Genomic DNA, 13866 nt, shown 5'->3' with positions numbered 1-13866 from the left:
TAGGGAATGAAATATCTGCTATATTTGTCAATCCAAATTTTACAGCTCTTAAATAAGCGCAAAAGGGCGCCAGAGATGAAATACACCCTGTATTAGATTTTTTTTTCTTTTTTTTTTTTAAATGCTTGCCCAGATTTAAGGCCCTGATAAAATGTATTAAATCTTTAAAGGTTTTAATGAATCTAGTATGTGTTTCATAAATCAAGAGCCTCTGCTCAGCCCCCTCTCAGTTTAATAAGGGTAAACTAGGAAATTGCTCTGAGCTGAAGCAAAATACATTCATATAATATTGAAAAGTAATAGATTTTTAAATGTGGGGTGTTCTGGCTCGCAGGCGAGGTTTTGCTTCATAACATCGGCGCTATATCATTACCCTGAATGGGAAACCATCTGTGGCCACGTGTTTAACAGCATCAAGATGTGAACTAGCACAAAGGTAAATATTATTTGTAATAATCCTGAAAAAAAAAGCCAAAAAAATCATTACTTCTAGACCTCGGGCCAGGAACATTCGGGGGTGTCTGTGCTGCGACTCTGTTTTTAGCAGCGTGGACTTTTTTTACACTAACAAACGGTTTATTGCACCCACTTCTCGCTGGCACTCGAAGCCTTTTTCATCTCTGCCCAGTTCTTCCCCACCCCACTGAAGTGGAGCCCCTGTAAAGTATTTTGTGGGTTTTGCTGCAAAGGTTGAGAGGAGTCGGAAGGTCTCTGAGATGCTCTGCTCAACGCTGTCACCCCCTGTCCCCGTTACCTGTACCCCCCGTGCCAGGACACGATGGGACAGGATGGGACGGGACCGTCCCAGCGGGAGGCGAGGCCAGGACCCACAGCAAGTGCTGCGTAAAAGTCTGTCCAACCTCATTAACTGTCACGGGTAACAATACCAAGCTGGCAATAAAGGCAATTTTGAGCCTGTTGGCCATTAATCACCGCCTGACAGTTGTGAATAGAGGTGGAAAAACTCTGTCCCCGCAGTTCCTGCTTTGGCGTTTAAGGTTACCTCCGTGTGCAGCCTGCAGGGAGCAGTGGGGCAGAAAGTTCGCACTCGCCCAGTCCCCACCCCTGTCCCCATCCCATTCAATCCCCATCTCCATCCCATTTCCATCCCTGTCCCATCCCGTCCCTGTCCCCCAGTGCTCCCAGCATGTCCCTGCTCTCCTCCCCAGGCTTGGCCGCTCCTCGGGAAGCTGCTCTGAAAGGCAAACCTGGCACTTCGCTAACCACGAGGCCTAATAGCTCTTTAATAAGGTGTTGGGAAAGTGCCTCCAAGTCAAAGCGAGCGCTGTGTGCACGGAGTGCCATCGTAGTTCCTGGCTGCCCCAGCGCCCACAGAGCCAGGGCTGGATGTGGTGCTCTGCAGCAGGACATTAGTGGGGGCCGAGGGCCGAAAAGGCATAAAAACCCGATTTGGGTTGGAAGGGGAGGGGACACAAAGCTGAGCCTAAAGGAGCCGGAGAGGCTCGCGGGGCTGCAGGACAATACGGGGTGCCCCGGCTGCCTCACGCCAGGGTTTTGAAAGGGAAAGAAGGTGGGGAGAGGGAGGGCGCGGGGGGGGGGAATACTTAACAAATTAAGTCTATCGAACGTTATTTGCAGATTACGGTGCAGAATTGTGTTAAAGTATGTCCGGGCTCGTTACATGTCAGTGCTAACAATACAGCACTTGGCAATCAAGGCAGTTCTCTGGCGCTGGCCATTAATCATCCCCTGACAGTCCTGAGCTGGAAACGAGGAAACTGCTCACATGTGCTAGATGCACCTATTTACCCGCGCTGTAATCACGGCAGGAAAAGTTTTCTTTGACTCCCTGCCTGCCCGAGCCTTGCTGGCGGGGCGATAAGCAGAAGGGTCCTGGTCCTTATTTCATGTCCCAGCTATTTCGAGGGGCATGGGGGCACGCGGAGAACACGGTTTGCATTTCAGCTCCGCCGCGGTGGGACACCTCGTGCCCCAGGGGAGCGTCCCCCCTGGTTCCTGTGCACTGAGTTTTGGAGGCGCTGCCCACCACGGGGGTTTGGCTTTGCAGGGCTGGCCCAGGGGGGGCTGCGTGGGGGGGAATGAGTGCAGAGCGGAGCTCGCCCCGCAGACGCCAGCGCCGTGGCCGGGTGCCAGGGTGCCAGGTCACCCTCCCAGGAAATAAAGGAGCAATGTGTCCAGCCCCCCCTCCCCCCCCCCCAGTGTTGTTTTCTAAGGGGAAATGATTAATGGTGCTTGGAAACCACAATTCATCCCGGGAAAGAAAGTGGATTTACCCAAAACATGCGTGAGAATTAGCGTGCGGATCGGCTCCGAGGCAGAGGCGGGGAGGCTCTGGGCGAACAGAGCCCGACTGTGCAGGGGAAAAGCCCCGGCCGGAGACGCTGCGGCGACGGCGGGGTGGGAGCAGGGCCTGGGTGCCCACGGGCCATCGGGGTGGCTTTGCCCCCGTCTGCTGGCAGCACGGAGGGTCACGGTGGGGGAGAAAGATCTCAGCTGTAGGACCCCCGACAAGGGGCAGACGAGCCCCTGCCAGGGGATGGATGGTGCTGGTGGGACCCAAACTGCTCATTCCCAAATGTCCCCATAGTACTGGGGACCAGGGAGAAGCAAGAGAGGATTTGCACAAAAACCCATCAGATTTCCTGACTGTAAATGCCAAATATTTTTAGCAAAAGCTGATTTTCAGGCACATTTCAAGCCTCACCCTGCTTGTGCCCAGGGGGAATGAAGATGAGTGGGGCAGTGCTGGGGTGCAGCGAGCATCGAGCCATCACCGCGACGCTCGGGCTGTCCCCATGACACTGGGCTGCAGGAAACCTCGGAGAGGGGCAGAAGGTGCCTTTCCTCTACAACACACCCTGATGTATCTGCCAGCGGGCCCGAGGAGCGAGGCACAGGCCAGCGGGTTAGGAATTGCATTGAAGGGTTTTCAGGCATGAGTCCTGACCAGGATCCAAGCAGCTGCGCTCTCCCCGCAAACTGTGCAATGTTGGGCTGGGGACAAGAGCAGCCAGGGAAGGGGATGGGCTCCCTTGGAAGGAATTAGGGACGGGTGGCGTGGATTTATGGCCCGATCCCGGGGATAAAAACAACAGTCTCTGCTCTGGATCAAGGCAGCGGCCACGCGCGGTCCTGTCCCAGCGAGCGGAGGTGCTCAGAAAGGGCTTCAGGCGGCTGATTTATTTGTGGGATTCCGGGAAGGGCTGGGGAAGCCTCGGAGAGGTGCTGAAGCCCAGGTCAGGAGTCAGCGGTGTCTCGGTGATATATTTAGAGTGGGATAATGCGAGTGACAGGAGGAAAAAAAAATAAAGCTCCGTGGAGGAGGTGCAGATACATTCCCTTGGCCGGGGAGTTACTGGATGATCTGAGCCAGGGAACAGATAGTTGGATTTCCCTGGTTTCTCCCTTCAAATAAATCACAACTCCAGAGCCCTTTAAACTCTGCAATATGATCTGTTCCAATAAGGAAGGGAATGAAAGGCTGCGTCTCTCTGGAAGCCTCCAGAGCCATAAATCTACTATGTACAAACACATACCAGATTTCCAAGTGCATTTATTTTATTGTATTGTTTTAACAGAAAAATCAAACTGCAATAAACTCAGTCCCTCATTAGCTGTCTCTGTGTCCTGGCCAAACGCTGCTAACGAATAAAATCAGGACAAAGGAATGTGGCTGTTGGTCAAGAGCCCGGCCGGGCGCTGACCCCCCGAAAAGCGATTCCCTGCAGCGGGGCAGCCGGGGGATGTGAGGGGCCGGATCCTGCCCTGCCTGTGGCTGGGGCTGTGCTGGGTTTGGGTTCTCTGAGTCCCTTTCTGGCCAGCTCCACAGAGTTTTCTGCACTGTTTTGCAGTGGACCTGGCTGAGCTGAGCCCCAGTTTGGGCAGGGGCATGCGTCCCCCTGCCCCAGCCGCCTGTGTGTGCAGCAGCTTGCAGAAGTGCTCGTGTAGCACAGGGCAAACAGTCCCCGGGCTGGCAATCGGGGCTGTTTCAGGGCTGTTGGTCATTAATCATCCTGTGACAGTCCTGCAGGGGCCGGCCGCACCAGCACGGCTGCCTGGGGACGGGAGAGCCTGGGGAGGGGACGCGCTGGCACCGCGCAGCTCCCGGCTCTGGCTTTTCCCAGGAGGGGGGGGTCCCAACCCGAGCCCCCAGGTCTGCGTGACCCCCTTGGAGCCTGATGCTGCACAGCACCACCACGCCTCGTCCCTCGCAGTCCTTCATGCCTCGTAATCAAGCACCATTTTGGGCTTCAAAACCAGAAACGAGGACAGGAGCAGGGGTGAAGGGCGGGGGGTGCAGGGGCACCAAGCAGAGGGGTCCGGGCACGGAGCGGTGCTGAGTGCAGGAGATGCAGCGCCTCGGTCTGATCCTGGAAAAAAAGGAAAAGGAAGGCAGAGCTGCCCGGGAACAAGGCGGCTGTCCCCCAGATTTATGGAGCCGCAGCGGCCGGGGAGCCCCCCCAGCGCCCGAGCCCTGCCTCAGCCCACAGAGAAATTCTTTACTTATTGAATCACATTTGTCATCTCTAAATACATATGCAGGCCCGTGTTTCTGAATCCATAAACATCTTTAACTAACTCCGCTCAGCTAGGCCTCTTTCAGCAGTAATTTATATTTAACTTTTTCCATATGCGGGGCCTGTCGCGTTGGTGTCATTTCCGGGAAGGCCGGGGGGGCGCGGGGGGCGGCGTGCTTGGGGCTGCTGGAGCAGCCCGGCTGCTGGCACGGCGCGAGAAATCCACCCGGCAGAGCCAGTGCTCATTAATCATTTGAACTACTAAACTGCCAGCTCCTTTCAAGATCTTTCAAGAAGTGTTTTCACCCAAAATAGAGTTGAAAACGCGCCGGGCCCTACTTTCAGAGTCTCATCCATCTGGCCATTATGGGGAGTGTCAGGCGGCTCTGACAGACAAGGCTGCTCTGTTCGAGGGGCCCCGGCTCCCGCAACCTGTCACAGCGCGGGGCTGAGCGCGCCTGACAGCTCCATTTGTACCTACAGAAGAGATAAAAGCGCCCTCACTGCGCTGGGCGGCGGCGAGGGATGAGCGGGGGCACCCCGGGGTGGGAGGCAGGGTGCTGACGGCATCCCCTGGACCCCACGTTGTGCCAGGAGAAACCCAGCCCCTGTCCCCAAAATGCCATCCCTGTGGTGTGCCGGCTGCTTGGGCGTCACGCACGGGGTTGGAGCCCCCTCCTGCAGTGCTCCGTGCCCCGGCACCGAGCATCCCCTGCAAAACCACCCGGCCCCCCCCCGGCTCTCTCCCCGCTGGCTGTGCGCAGCCCCCAAGTGTGAGCAGCGTGAGCCAGCCCCCGAAATAACACCGCGGGTCCCAGCGCTGCGAGAGCTTCCTCCGGGCTTTCTCACGCAGAGGGTGCAGCAGCACGGCCTGAGGCTCTTGGGGACCTCGAGCTCTTCTCGCAGCTCTCCTGGGGAGAAACCCCTCCGGACCCCGACCCGGGGTTTGCTCCTTGCTCTTGGGCAGGCTCGCAGCAGGGCTCCTCTGCCCACACTGCGCCAGCCAGAAAGGTTTTGGGCAGCAGCGAAGTGGCAGCCGAGGGCACAAGACGTTTCTGCAGCTGGAGGAGCAAGCGAGGCGCGCACCGAGCGAACGCTTCGCGAGCAGTTGTTCCTAATCTGAAATTCAGCCAGAGCCTAAGAAACGTGCATAAACACCAGAAGGCACGGAGGTCTTTTCAGCTCCATTCCTCGGTGGTAAATTCCTGTTCCCACCCCTGCCTCGCAAGGGTTTGTTATCTGGGGTGGGTTGAGCAATAATTTTCTTAAAAACATGAGGTTGCTCCACGCCTGTGACAAATCAGCGGCTCGGTGTGATCACGGCTCGCGCTTTGGTTCATGTCAGAGACATTTTCCACAGAACATGACTCTTTCCACCTTGGAAGCTGGGCCTGGCCGCCGTCCCCCTGCACCCCACGGACGTCACTGAGGCTGTGCAGAGAACTGGAACAGAAACCCGTGAAGGTAACAATTGCTCCAGCAGAAACAATTAGTCACTTTTACAGGAGCTCTGCCCAGCAAAGCTCCCAGGCTCGGCGCTGGGTTCACAGCCAAGGCTGCAGTTACCAGCCCCATCCATGCGGCTGCGAGCAGGGACAGCCCCGTCACCGCACCACGGGCATGAGAGGGCCGATTGTCCCCAAGTGCTGGTGGCAGAAGGGGTCCTGTCACCATGCTCAGCTGGGGGAAGGCAGGAGGGGAGCACAGCAGAAGCCAGCTCTGGATTGCAGCAAGCAAGCACGCCAGGAAAGAACAACACAGCAAATCGTTCGAATGCTTCCATCTCCCCTCGCCTCTGCCCCAAGGAGAGGAGCGCAGCGAAGGCGGCGAGGGCGGCATCTCAGCAGAAAACTCCAGCACGACTTCAGTCCCCCTCTTCTGTCCTCTGCTCTCCAGAGCTGCCCGCCCGTGGTGTGAGCGCTCACCAAGGGCAGGCAGCGAGCACCCCGGGCTCCCGTGGGTCCCTTTCTCTCTGGCAGCAGCGTCTCTTCCTCCTGGTGAGGCACCAGGGGCAGCGGGCACAGGCATCGCCCCGCAGCCCGGCTGCTGGACGGGGTCTCAGGAGGGTGCCATGGGGTGGCCGGTGGAGATGCTCGAGCTACCACGAGTCCTCTTGTAAACATGGAGGGGAAAACCCGGCCACTTTGGTTCTCTGATCCGGCAGGGTGCCCACGTTCGGGCTGCAGGAGGCCTGATTTATGGGCGATTGTAAAACCAGACGAGGCTGCTGTGTCTGCTCGCCAGATGCCAGAGACGCTGCGTGTCCTGCAGCCACCGCCTGCTTGCTGGGCTGCGAGGGCTCCAGCTCCAGGTGCCAGCAGGGACCATTCCGTTGTCTGGCACCACGAGGTGCTGGATGTGCCACACCTGCCCAGCGCCGAGTGTGCCACCCCGCTCAGTCCCCAGATCAGTGTCACTTTGCTGGTGCAGCATCAGCTCTCAGCATCTTGCAAAGGCGCCTCCGGGGTTGGTCTGTCCACAGGGAGGTTGCATTCCTCCCGTCCTGTCCCGAGCACGGTGCTGGAAGGTGGGGTGAAGTCATGGCAAAGCTGCTCCGGGAGGTTTCCATAAACGCTGTGTTAGAAAACATTATGGTCTGTGGAAATCTGTTTGTTATTGTGAATTGAGCTCAAGGAATATACTCTGTAAACTAAGCTGTCAGCCGAGCGTCTCCCCCAGCATTCTCCAGCGAGCGTTTAGCTGAAACATTTGTGTATACAGAATTACGACTCTTCAGTTATTCATCATGATAATAAACAGAGAGATAACTATTAACCATGCATCACAGTAATGAACAGTATCACTTACACGCGCGCCGGTGTAAATCTGAGCGAGCGGGGCTGCGCTTTGCAGGGAGCCAGCACGGGCGCAGCTCCGCCGCGGGACCGGGGCAGTTCGCAGCCCGACGGTGCCCCCGTGCCAACGGTGGTGCTGAGCAGGATCAGACACTGCAGGAAGTGGCAGGAGCCACGGCCACGTACGGTCACCCTGGGCACTTTCCATGCCGTAGCCAGCACAAAACGGGCGTCCTGTTATGGGGAAGGCGTCGGCGCATCCCCGCTGCAAGCAGGTGCTGGTGCTGCCGGGAGGATTCATGCCGCACACCGGGTTTTGGGCAGCGAAGTGACAGCGGTGGCTCCTCAGCCGTCTTACAAAGCCACGTGAAAGCCTTCTCCCCTCTGCAGCTTTCCAGGCCGTTGGGCACCCTCTGGCCGCTCCCCTGGCTTTGGGCTCTCCGAGCACCTCGAGGTCTTCGCTCTTCTCCACTCTTGCTGGCGTTCTCCTGCTACCGACATTGCCTGGAGGCAAACCACAGGACACCCCTTTATGCTCCTTCCCTCCTGAGCCCTTCTCCCTTTGCTTCCCCTCTGTCCCCCTGTCCCCAGGCTCGCTCTGCACAGCCCCAGCCCGGGGGGCTCAAGGGGACGCTTCCCCACGTTCATTCCCCCTGGGAAGGCTCCGGCGGTGCACTGGCAGGGGGACAGGAGATGTCCCCAGCGGGGAGGAAACACAGAGCCTGTATTCTCCAGGGTTTCCACCAGGGCTCACATGGAAAGAAAAGCTGCTTTATGCAGCCGAGAAACTTCTCATCCACCCACCATCGCCGCTGCTCCGGCCCTTGCCTCCGCAGCCTGACCTGACCTCCCCTCGGCAGGCGCGCACCAGCCCTTGAAGGCTTCGTGCTCCGCTCTCTGAACCGCTTTGTGCGCCCACGGGCAGACACCTCCGCACGGGCATTGGGGGGTTGCGTGCCGGAGAGGAAGGAAAACAACAACAAAAAAATACGGCCTTGCTCTTTCGCTCGCATATTTATTGGGTGGACAGATCGTTTGTGGTCAGATGGGCTTCGGGCTTTACAAACGGGGATATTTATAAGGCGCGCAGCACGGCGGAGCTGTTTTGCATGTGCGTCCAAGTCATTCCTTCCCCGGCACAAGGTATAATGTTGCCTTTGTTCAGCTGCCTTCCACGGCCGGGGCAAAGCGGCAGCGCACCGTGCCTTTCAGCCGGAGCCCCCCTCCGCCGCTCGCACCAAAATCCTGCATGTTTTCCGCTGAAATAGCACACAGTCGCGAAGTGTCCTGACTCCTTCCACACACACTGCGGCCTCAGCAACTGCTGCAATAAATCAATAGGAAAATAGAGGCTGCCAGTTAGACTAAACAAGTGCATTTGCAAGGATTGCTAACCCTCATTAATCACTCTGACAGTCCTAAAAACACATTTCCCCTTTAATGACTGTATTTGGATAATCAGTGCTTTTTCCTCCTCAGTCAGAGCCGGGGTAACTGACAGCTGGTGTTATTATAGCCGTCCACGGGAGAGCGCTGGGATCAGGGTCACCTGAGAGTCAACCGCTGGAGGTCTCTTGCAATTCAGGGCTAGCTGGAAAAGTTGTTGTTATGCAATAAGGAGGAGAGCTGCTCGCTGCCAACACAGCCTCAAACACACATTTCCCGTGTCCTAACACCCACCTGTGTTATCCGAGCCTCAGCCCGCTCCCGGCCCTCCCTATCCCACCTCCTGCCCCAAAAAGCACCCCCTGCCAGCCGGCTTTGAAAGGCCCTTTCTTGCTGCTCTGCGCTCCCTTTAGGTGACTTTTGCTTCCCGGAGAGGTTTGAAGCCTCGCACATTTTTCTGTATAAATGATGCAACACATTAATGCACAGCACATTATGAAAATGGTAATTCAAACCCATACAACTCTAAATTAAGCCATACATTATCCGACCCACTCAGCCATATATTTTGCAGAAAGACAGGATTGAATCAAATCAAACCGAAACTGTGGAGTGCAGGTTGTTAGACAGAATGATTAATAAAGTGCATCCCGGCGCTCTTATTATAAAATGAATTCTGCAGTAACCTGGGCATACATTAGATAGGGAGTTATTTAATATATCGGCAACACAATAATTTCCTAGCAGATAAAGCCCCCGAGTGTCGGCTGCTATCAGATGGTACTTTGCGGTGTTTACACATTCTGGCCCCGGTGCTGCAGTCTTTAGGGAGGGGAAAAAATATTCCTCGGGGAACTGTCTGCACGGCAGGATGCAGCTGAGCAGCATCCCGGTCTGCCTGGAGGCGGAAGGGAGGCGCATGGGGCTCGCTTTTGGAGCTGGGAGCGTCCTGGCGCGAGGAGGGGTTTGGGGAGCGAGGGGGCACAGACCCCACTCCGTTCACCCGGGGCTCTCCCCGCGCGCAGGCGGTGCTGCCCGCGGACCCCTCACCCCTGCTCCACGGCAGCATCGCAGCGCAGGCACGCCGTGACCCCGCAGCCCAGAGCATCCCCAAGCATCCATGGGCATCGCGGCACCGCAGCATCGCCTTCCTTGCCCCATGGCGCAGGGAGAGCCTGCGCACGGTCCCGCAGCGCTGGCGGTGAGGATGCCTCAAAGCCCAACGGGACAAAATGCCCGCGGCAGGCGTGGGGTTTGGGAACTGCGGCCGAGGGGCCGAGATTTACGCCAGGGACCAGCGGTGCCCGAGCGAGGCCGGCACCAATCAGCCTTGCCAGAGGGCATGGGGCAATGCCCAGGGAGAGGCGATGCTGCCAAAGGGCAGAGGGGACCTTCGGGGGCACCGTCACACCTGCAAACACCCCGCGCAGCTCCGCAGCAGCAGGGACTGAAGCACAGAAGCTATCTGGCAGCGCCTTGGCCTGCCACCCTGTGCCATCCCTTCTGAGGGGAGCACCCGCTGCGATGCTCAAAACCTCCTCGCTTGCAGCCCGGTTCTGCAAACCCGCGGCCCTCATCCTGCCAACACCGGCAGCGGCTCCGCAGACCCGGGGCAAAGCCAGACCCAAGCTACCCGCGGCCGTGCTCAGAGGAGCGGGCAGGAAAATAAAAATCTCACTGGCAAAACCAGCCCCCATTCCAAGCGCATTATTTTTCAGCTCAAAGGACACAAAGGAATTTAAACGCGGGGCATAAGGCAATGTAGAGAAGGCAATTAACTGGGATTAATTGCATGACTCACCCAAAATGCAACAGGAGCACAGCACTCAACAGCAGAGAACAGCCATGTGGGGCAACGGGAGCACGGGGGGCTTCACGGGGTGCAGCTGGGGGTCCCGCTGTGAGGGTCAGGTCGCTGCTGGAATAACAGCTCGGGGATGGCCCCGAGCAGCGACATGGGGTGGGCGCAGCGGGCTGCAGCCCCCCGGCCCTGCCCGTGCTGCAGCGGGCTTGGCGCCCAGCGGGAGCGAGGGGTCTCGGAGCCCCTCACCAAACCCACCGCGCTCCTCGCGCGGCTGCGACCACCCGGGGAGGGCAGCCCAAGCCTGCACCACACGAGGTGCGGCAGCGGGACCGGGGGCGCGTTACGCCGCAGCCCCCAGCCCCAAAACCCAACCCCTCCGGTGGGTGCAGCGACGGGCACAGCACCGCAACCTCTGCGCCCCGGCGGGGGTCTCAGGGCTCTTGGCATGGCTTTCCGCTCCGCTGCCTTCTCGAACCTTCCCTGCGCCCCCCAGCGCTCCGCTCCCTCGGGACCGCGACCTCGGGACCACCCCGCTCCGCACCCCGCGCTCCGCACCCCGCGCCCGCCCCCGCCGCCGCCGCTAGGTGGGGCTCGGAGCTCGGCGCTCGGCGGCCCCGGAGCCCTGCGGCGGGTGCGGGGGGCACAGGGAGCCCCGGGGGGGGGGGACACCGGGGGTGGGACACGGACACCGGGAGGGTGAGGGGGGGGCCGGGGGGGGATGGAAGAGAGCACACACCACAGGGTGAATATAACCAAGTATTCATTTATTAACAAAATAAGACTTACCAAGCCGGAGCTCTAGGCACCCGAAATGCTCGCAGCCCTCCCGCGGCGGGGCTGGGGCTGGGGGCGGCCCCGCGCCCGTCGCTGCTCCGTCCTCGGGGGGGGGATCCCGGGCCCGGTGCCGGGCCGGGGGAGGGGGGGGCCGGGCGCTGCCCGGGGGCGCCGCTGCTGGGCGAGGGGCGGCACGGCCGGGCCTGCTCCCGTCCTTCCGCCCGCGGCCACCCCCGGCCCCAAAACACATCGCAAAAAAAAAAAATATTAAAAAAAATTAAAAATTGAAAAAAAAAAAATTACATCTGTTAACTTTACAAATGGAAACTGAATCCCAGAACGATAAACGAGGAGGGGGAGGAGGAAGAAACGTTCTTTTTTTTTTTTTTTCCTTGTGTGTCAGGAGTCATGCAAGAATTTCTCAGGGGGGAAATTAAGCAGGGGAAGAAAAAAAAATCAAAATAAACAGAAGGGAAAAAATAAAAGCCCCACACCTGCAAAGTAAAGATTTTTTTTTTCTTTTTTTCTTTTTTTTTTTTTGGACACAGACTTTTTGCATACCATTGATTCATTGGTGGATTAATGCACTTATATTCCCAGCTTTAAGCTAACATACAGTAAATAAATACACAGTCCAAGGAGGGAGCGGGGAGCTCGGGCAAGGAGGAGACCGGAGGAGGGGAAGGGGCTGCTGTAGTTACTGGTATCCGAGTGCAGAAGCTGAAGTTAGTCTTTGGCCGTAGAGCGCGTACGGGGAGTAGTAAGGTCCGGCGGCCGGCAAGGACGGCACCGGCAGGGCGCCGGCCGTGGGCAAATGGCTCTTGCCGTACGGGTGGTACCTGTTTAGTCCCAAAGTGTGTGGGCTCCTCAAGGACAGGGAGGCCGGTAACGTGTTGGGGCTCCCGGGGGCGGCGGGCGGGAGGTGGAGGTGGCAGGAGGCCGCGGAGCCCAGCCCGGAGGTAGGGTAACCCGCCAAGAGTTTCTCTGCCCCCGGCAGGGCCGTGTGGGTCCGTAGGTGGGTGAGCAGCTCCTCCGAGGTGGCAAACCTCTTGTCGCAGGGTCCGCTGGCAGACACCCAGTTGCATATGTGGGGCAGGGGGTCGTTCTGCAGCATGAAGCCGTAGGTGTAGAGGGGGTGGCCGGGCAGGCTGGGGGTGCCGCTGGAGGAGAGCGTGGTGTGCACCGAGTGCAGGGGGTGCGTGGGGTACACCAAGGGGTATCCGCTCTTCAGGCTGCCGGGGTCGTGCACGCAGCTGGAGCAGTTGCTGGAGCCCAGGTGCGAGGCGCTGTGGTAGCTCAGGCAGTACGGGTCCCGGCATAATCCCTGCATGAAGGAGGGCGGCGAGGCCCCGGTGAGCGGGCTGGAGCTGGGCGGCTTCCCCGGCAGCCCCAGGGCGCCCGGCAGCTGGCCGCCCACCAGGCCCGGCTTGGTGGGGTCCAGCCCGGGCACGAACTGGGAGGGGTAGCCGGCGTAGGCGCCCACGATGGAGCCGTGGTAGCCGATGCTGGAGGGCGGCAGGGGGAAGACGGAGTGGCCGGGCTTGTAGGGCGACACGGGGGCCACATGGCCGGCGGGCGGCAGGGCGGGCGGCTCCGACTTGCGGCCCGAGGGGGGCTCCCCGTGCGCCCCGGGCTCGGCCGCGCCGCGCCCCAGCGCGCCGCCCGCCCCGTCGGGGCTGGGCTTGGCCGCCTCGGGCTCCTTCTTCTCCTCGGCGCCCTTGGGCTCGGCGTGCTGCGGGGAGGCGCCGCGGGAGCCGCCGGGCGAGGCGGCGGCGTGCGGGGGGAACGGCGGGCAGGCGGCGCTGGGCACCCGAAAGCCGGCCTTGTCCGCGCCGCCCTCCTTGCGCGGCTCCGCGCCGCCCTTGGAGTAGGGCTTGAAGCTGGACTTGTCCTCGGGGGGCGCGTCCCCCCCCGGCGGCTTGAGGGCGGCGGGGCGGGCGGCGGGCTCCTTGTCGGCGGCGGGCAGCCCGGCGGCGGCCACGGCGTTGAGCTTGGAGGAGGGCGGCGGGTCGGGCTTGCCGATCTGCGAGCAGGTCTGGGCCAGCAGCGCCAGCGGGCTCTTCTTGGCGTCCAGCTGCGGGCGGAGCGGAGCGCGGCGCCGGTCAGGGGGGGCCCCGACGGCGCCCCCGGGCCGGCCCCCCCACGGCCCCCCCCCCACCCCCCCACCGCAGGGCTGGCGGGCGCCGAGCCAGGGCGCGGGGAAGGGAAGGGAGAGGAGAAGAAGGGAAGGAGAGGGAGGGCAGGGAGGGAAGGGAAGGGCAGGGAGGGAAGGGTGCACGGAGCGGGGGGCCGCGGCCGGCCGGGAGGGTGGAAGCCGGGCACGGCCGGCACCGGGGGGCTCGGGGGGCGGCCGGGGGGAGCGGGCAGGGGGGAGCCGGGGCCGCGGGGGCGTTGGGCACTGACCTCGATGGGGCTGACGGGCGTGGAGGAGAGCGGCTGGAGGTACTCGGGGTGCAGGAGGTGGCCGCTGTGGGCGCTGAGCATCTTCAGGACGCGGATGGGCAGCCGGCTGGCCTGGCGCAGCGGGTCGGCGGGGGGCGGCCGGGGCGACGGGGCGCCCGCGGCTCCGCGGCTCGGCGGGGTCCTCGGCCGGGGCCCGCCGGGGGCT

At 60.4% G+C, this 13866-nt stretch overlaps 1 protein-coding gene and 1 long non-coding RNA gene across 2 annotated transcripts in view; both read right to left on the bottom strand.

Moving 5' to 3' along the window:
• Window positions 1–8289: 8289 nt before the first annotated feature.
• LOC118177496 lies at window positions 8290–10915 on the bottom strand. Its single transcript, XR_004755813.1, has 2 exons — window positions 10482–10915; window positions 8290–8618 (listed from the first exon to the last, which is right to left on the bottom strand). It is a non-coding gene; the product is annotated as an uncharacterized LOC118177496 (long non-coding RNA).
• A 312-nt stretch (window positions 10916–11227) lies between these two features.
• The window catches only part of ZNF703 (zinc finger protein 703), a 5255-nt gene continuing 2616 nt past the window's right edge, over window positions 11228–13866 (bottom strand). Inside the window, exons 3-4 of the mRNA XM_035345000.1 lie at window positions 13662–13864; window positions 11228–13332 (exon numbers count right to left, since the gene is read on the bottom strand). Coding sequence (XP_035200891.1) covers window positions 11956–13332; window positions 13662–13864 — 1580 coding nt within the window. The 3' untranslated portion in view covers window positions 11228–11955. The remainder of the gene's footprint in view (window positions 13333–13661; window positions 13865–13866) is intronic.

The sequence above is a fragment of the Oxyura jamaicensis genome, chromosome 22, assembly GCF_011077185.1.
Source record: "Oxyura jamaicensis isolate SHBP4307 breed ruddy duck chromosome 22, BPBGC_Ojam_1.0, whole genome shotgun sequence".
NCBI lineage: Eukaryota > Metazoa > Chordata > Aves > Anseriformes > Anatidae > Oxyura > Oxyura jamaicensis.
Note: the sequence above shows the minus strand (reverse complement) of the source record. Positions and strands in the feature narration are given on the sequence as shown.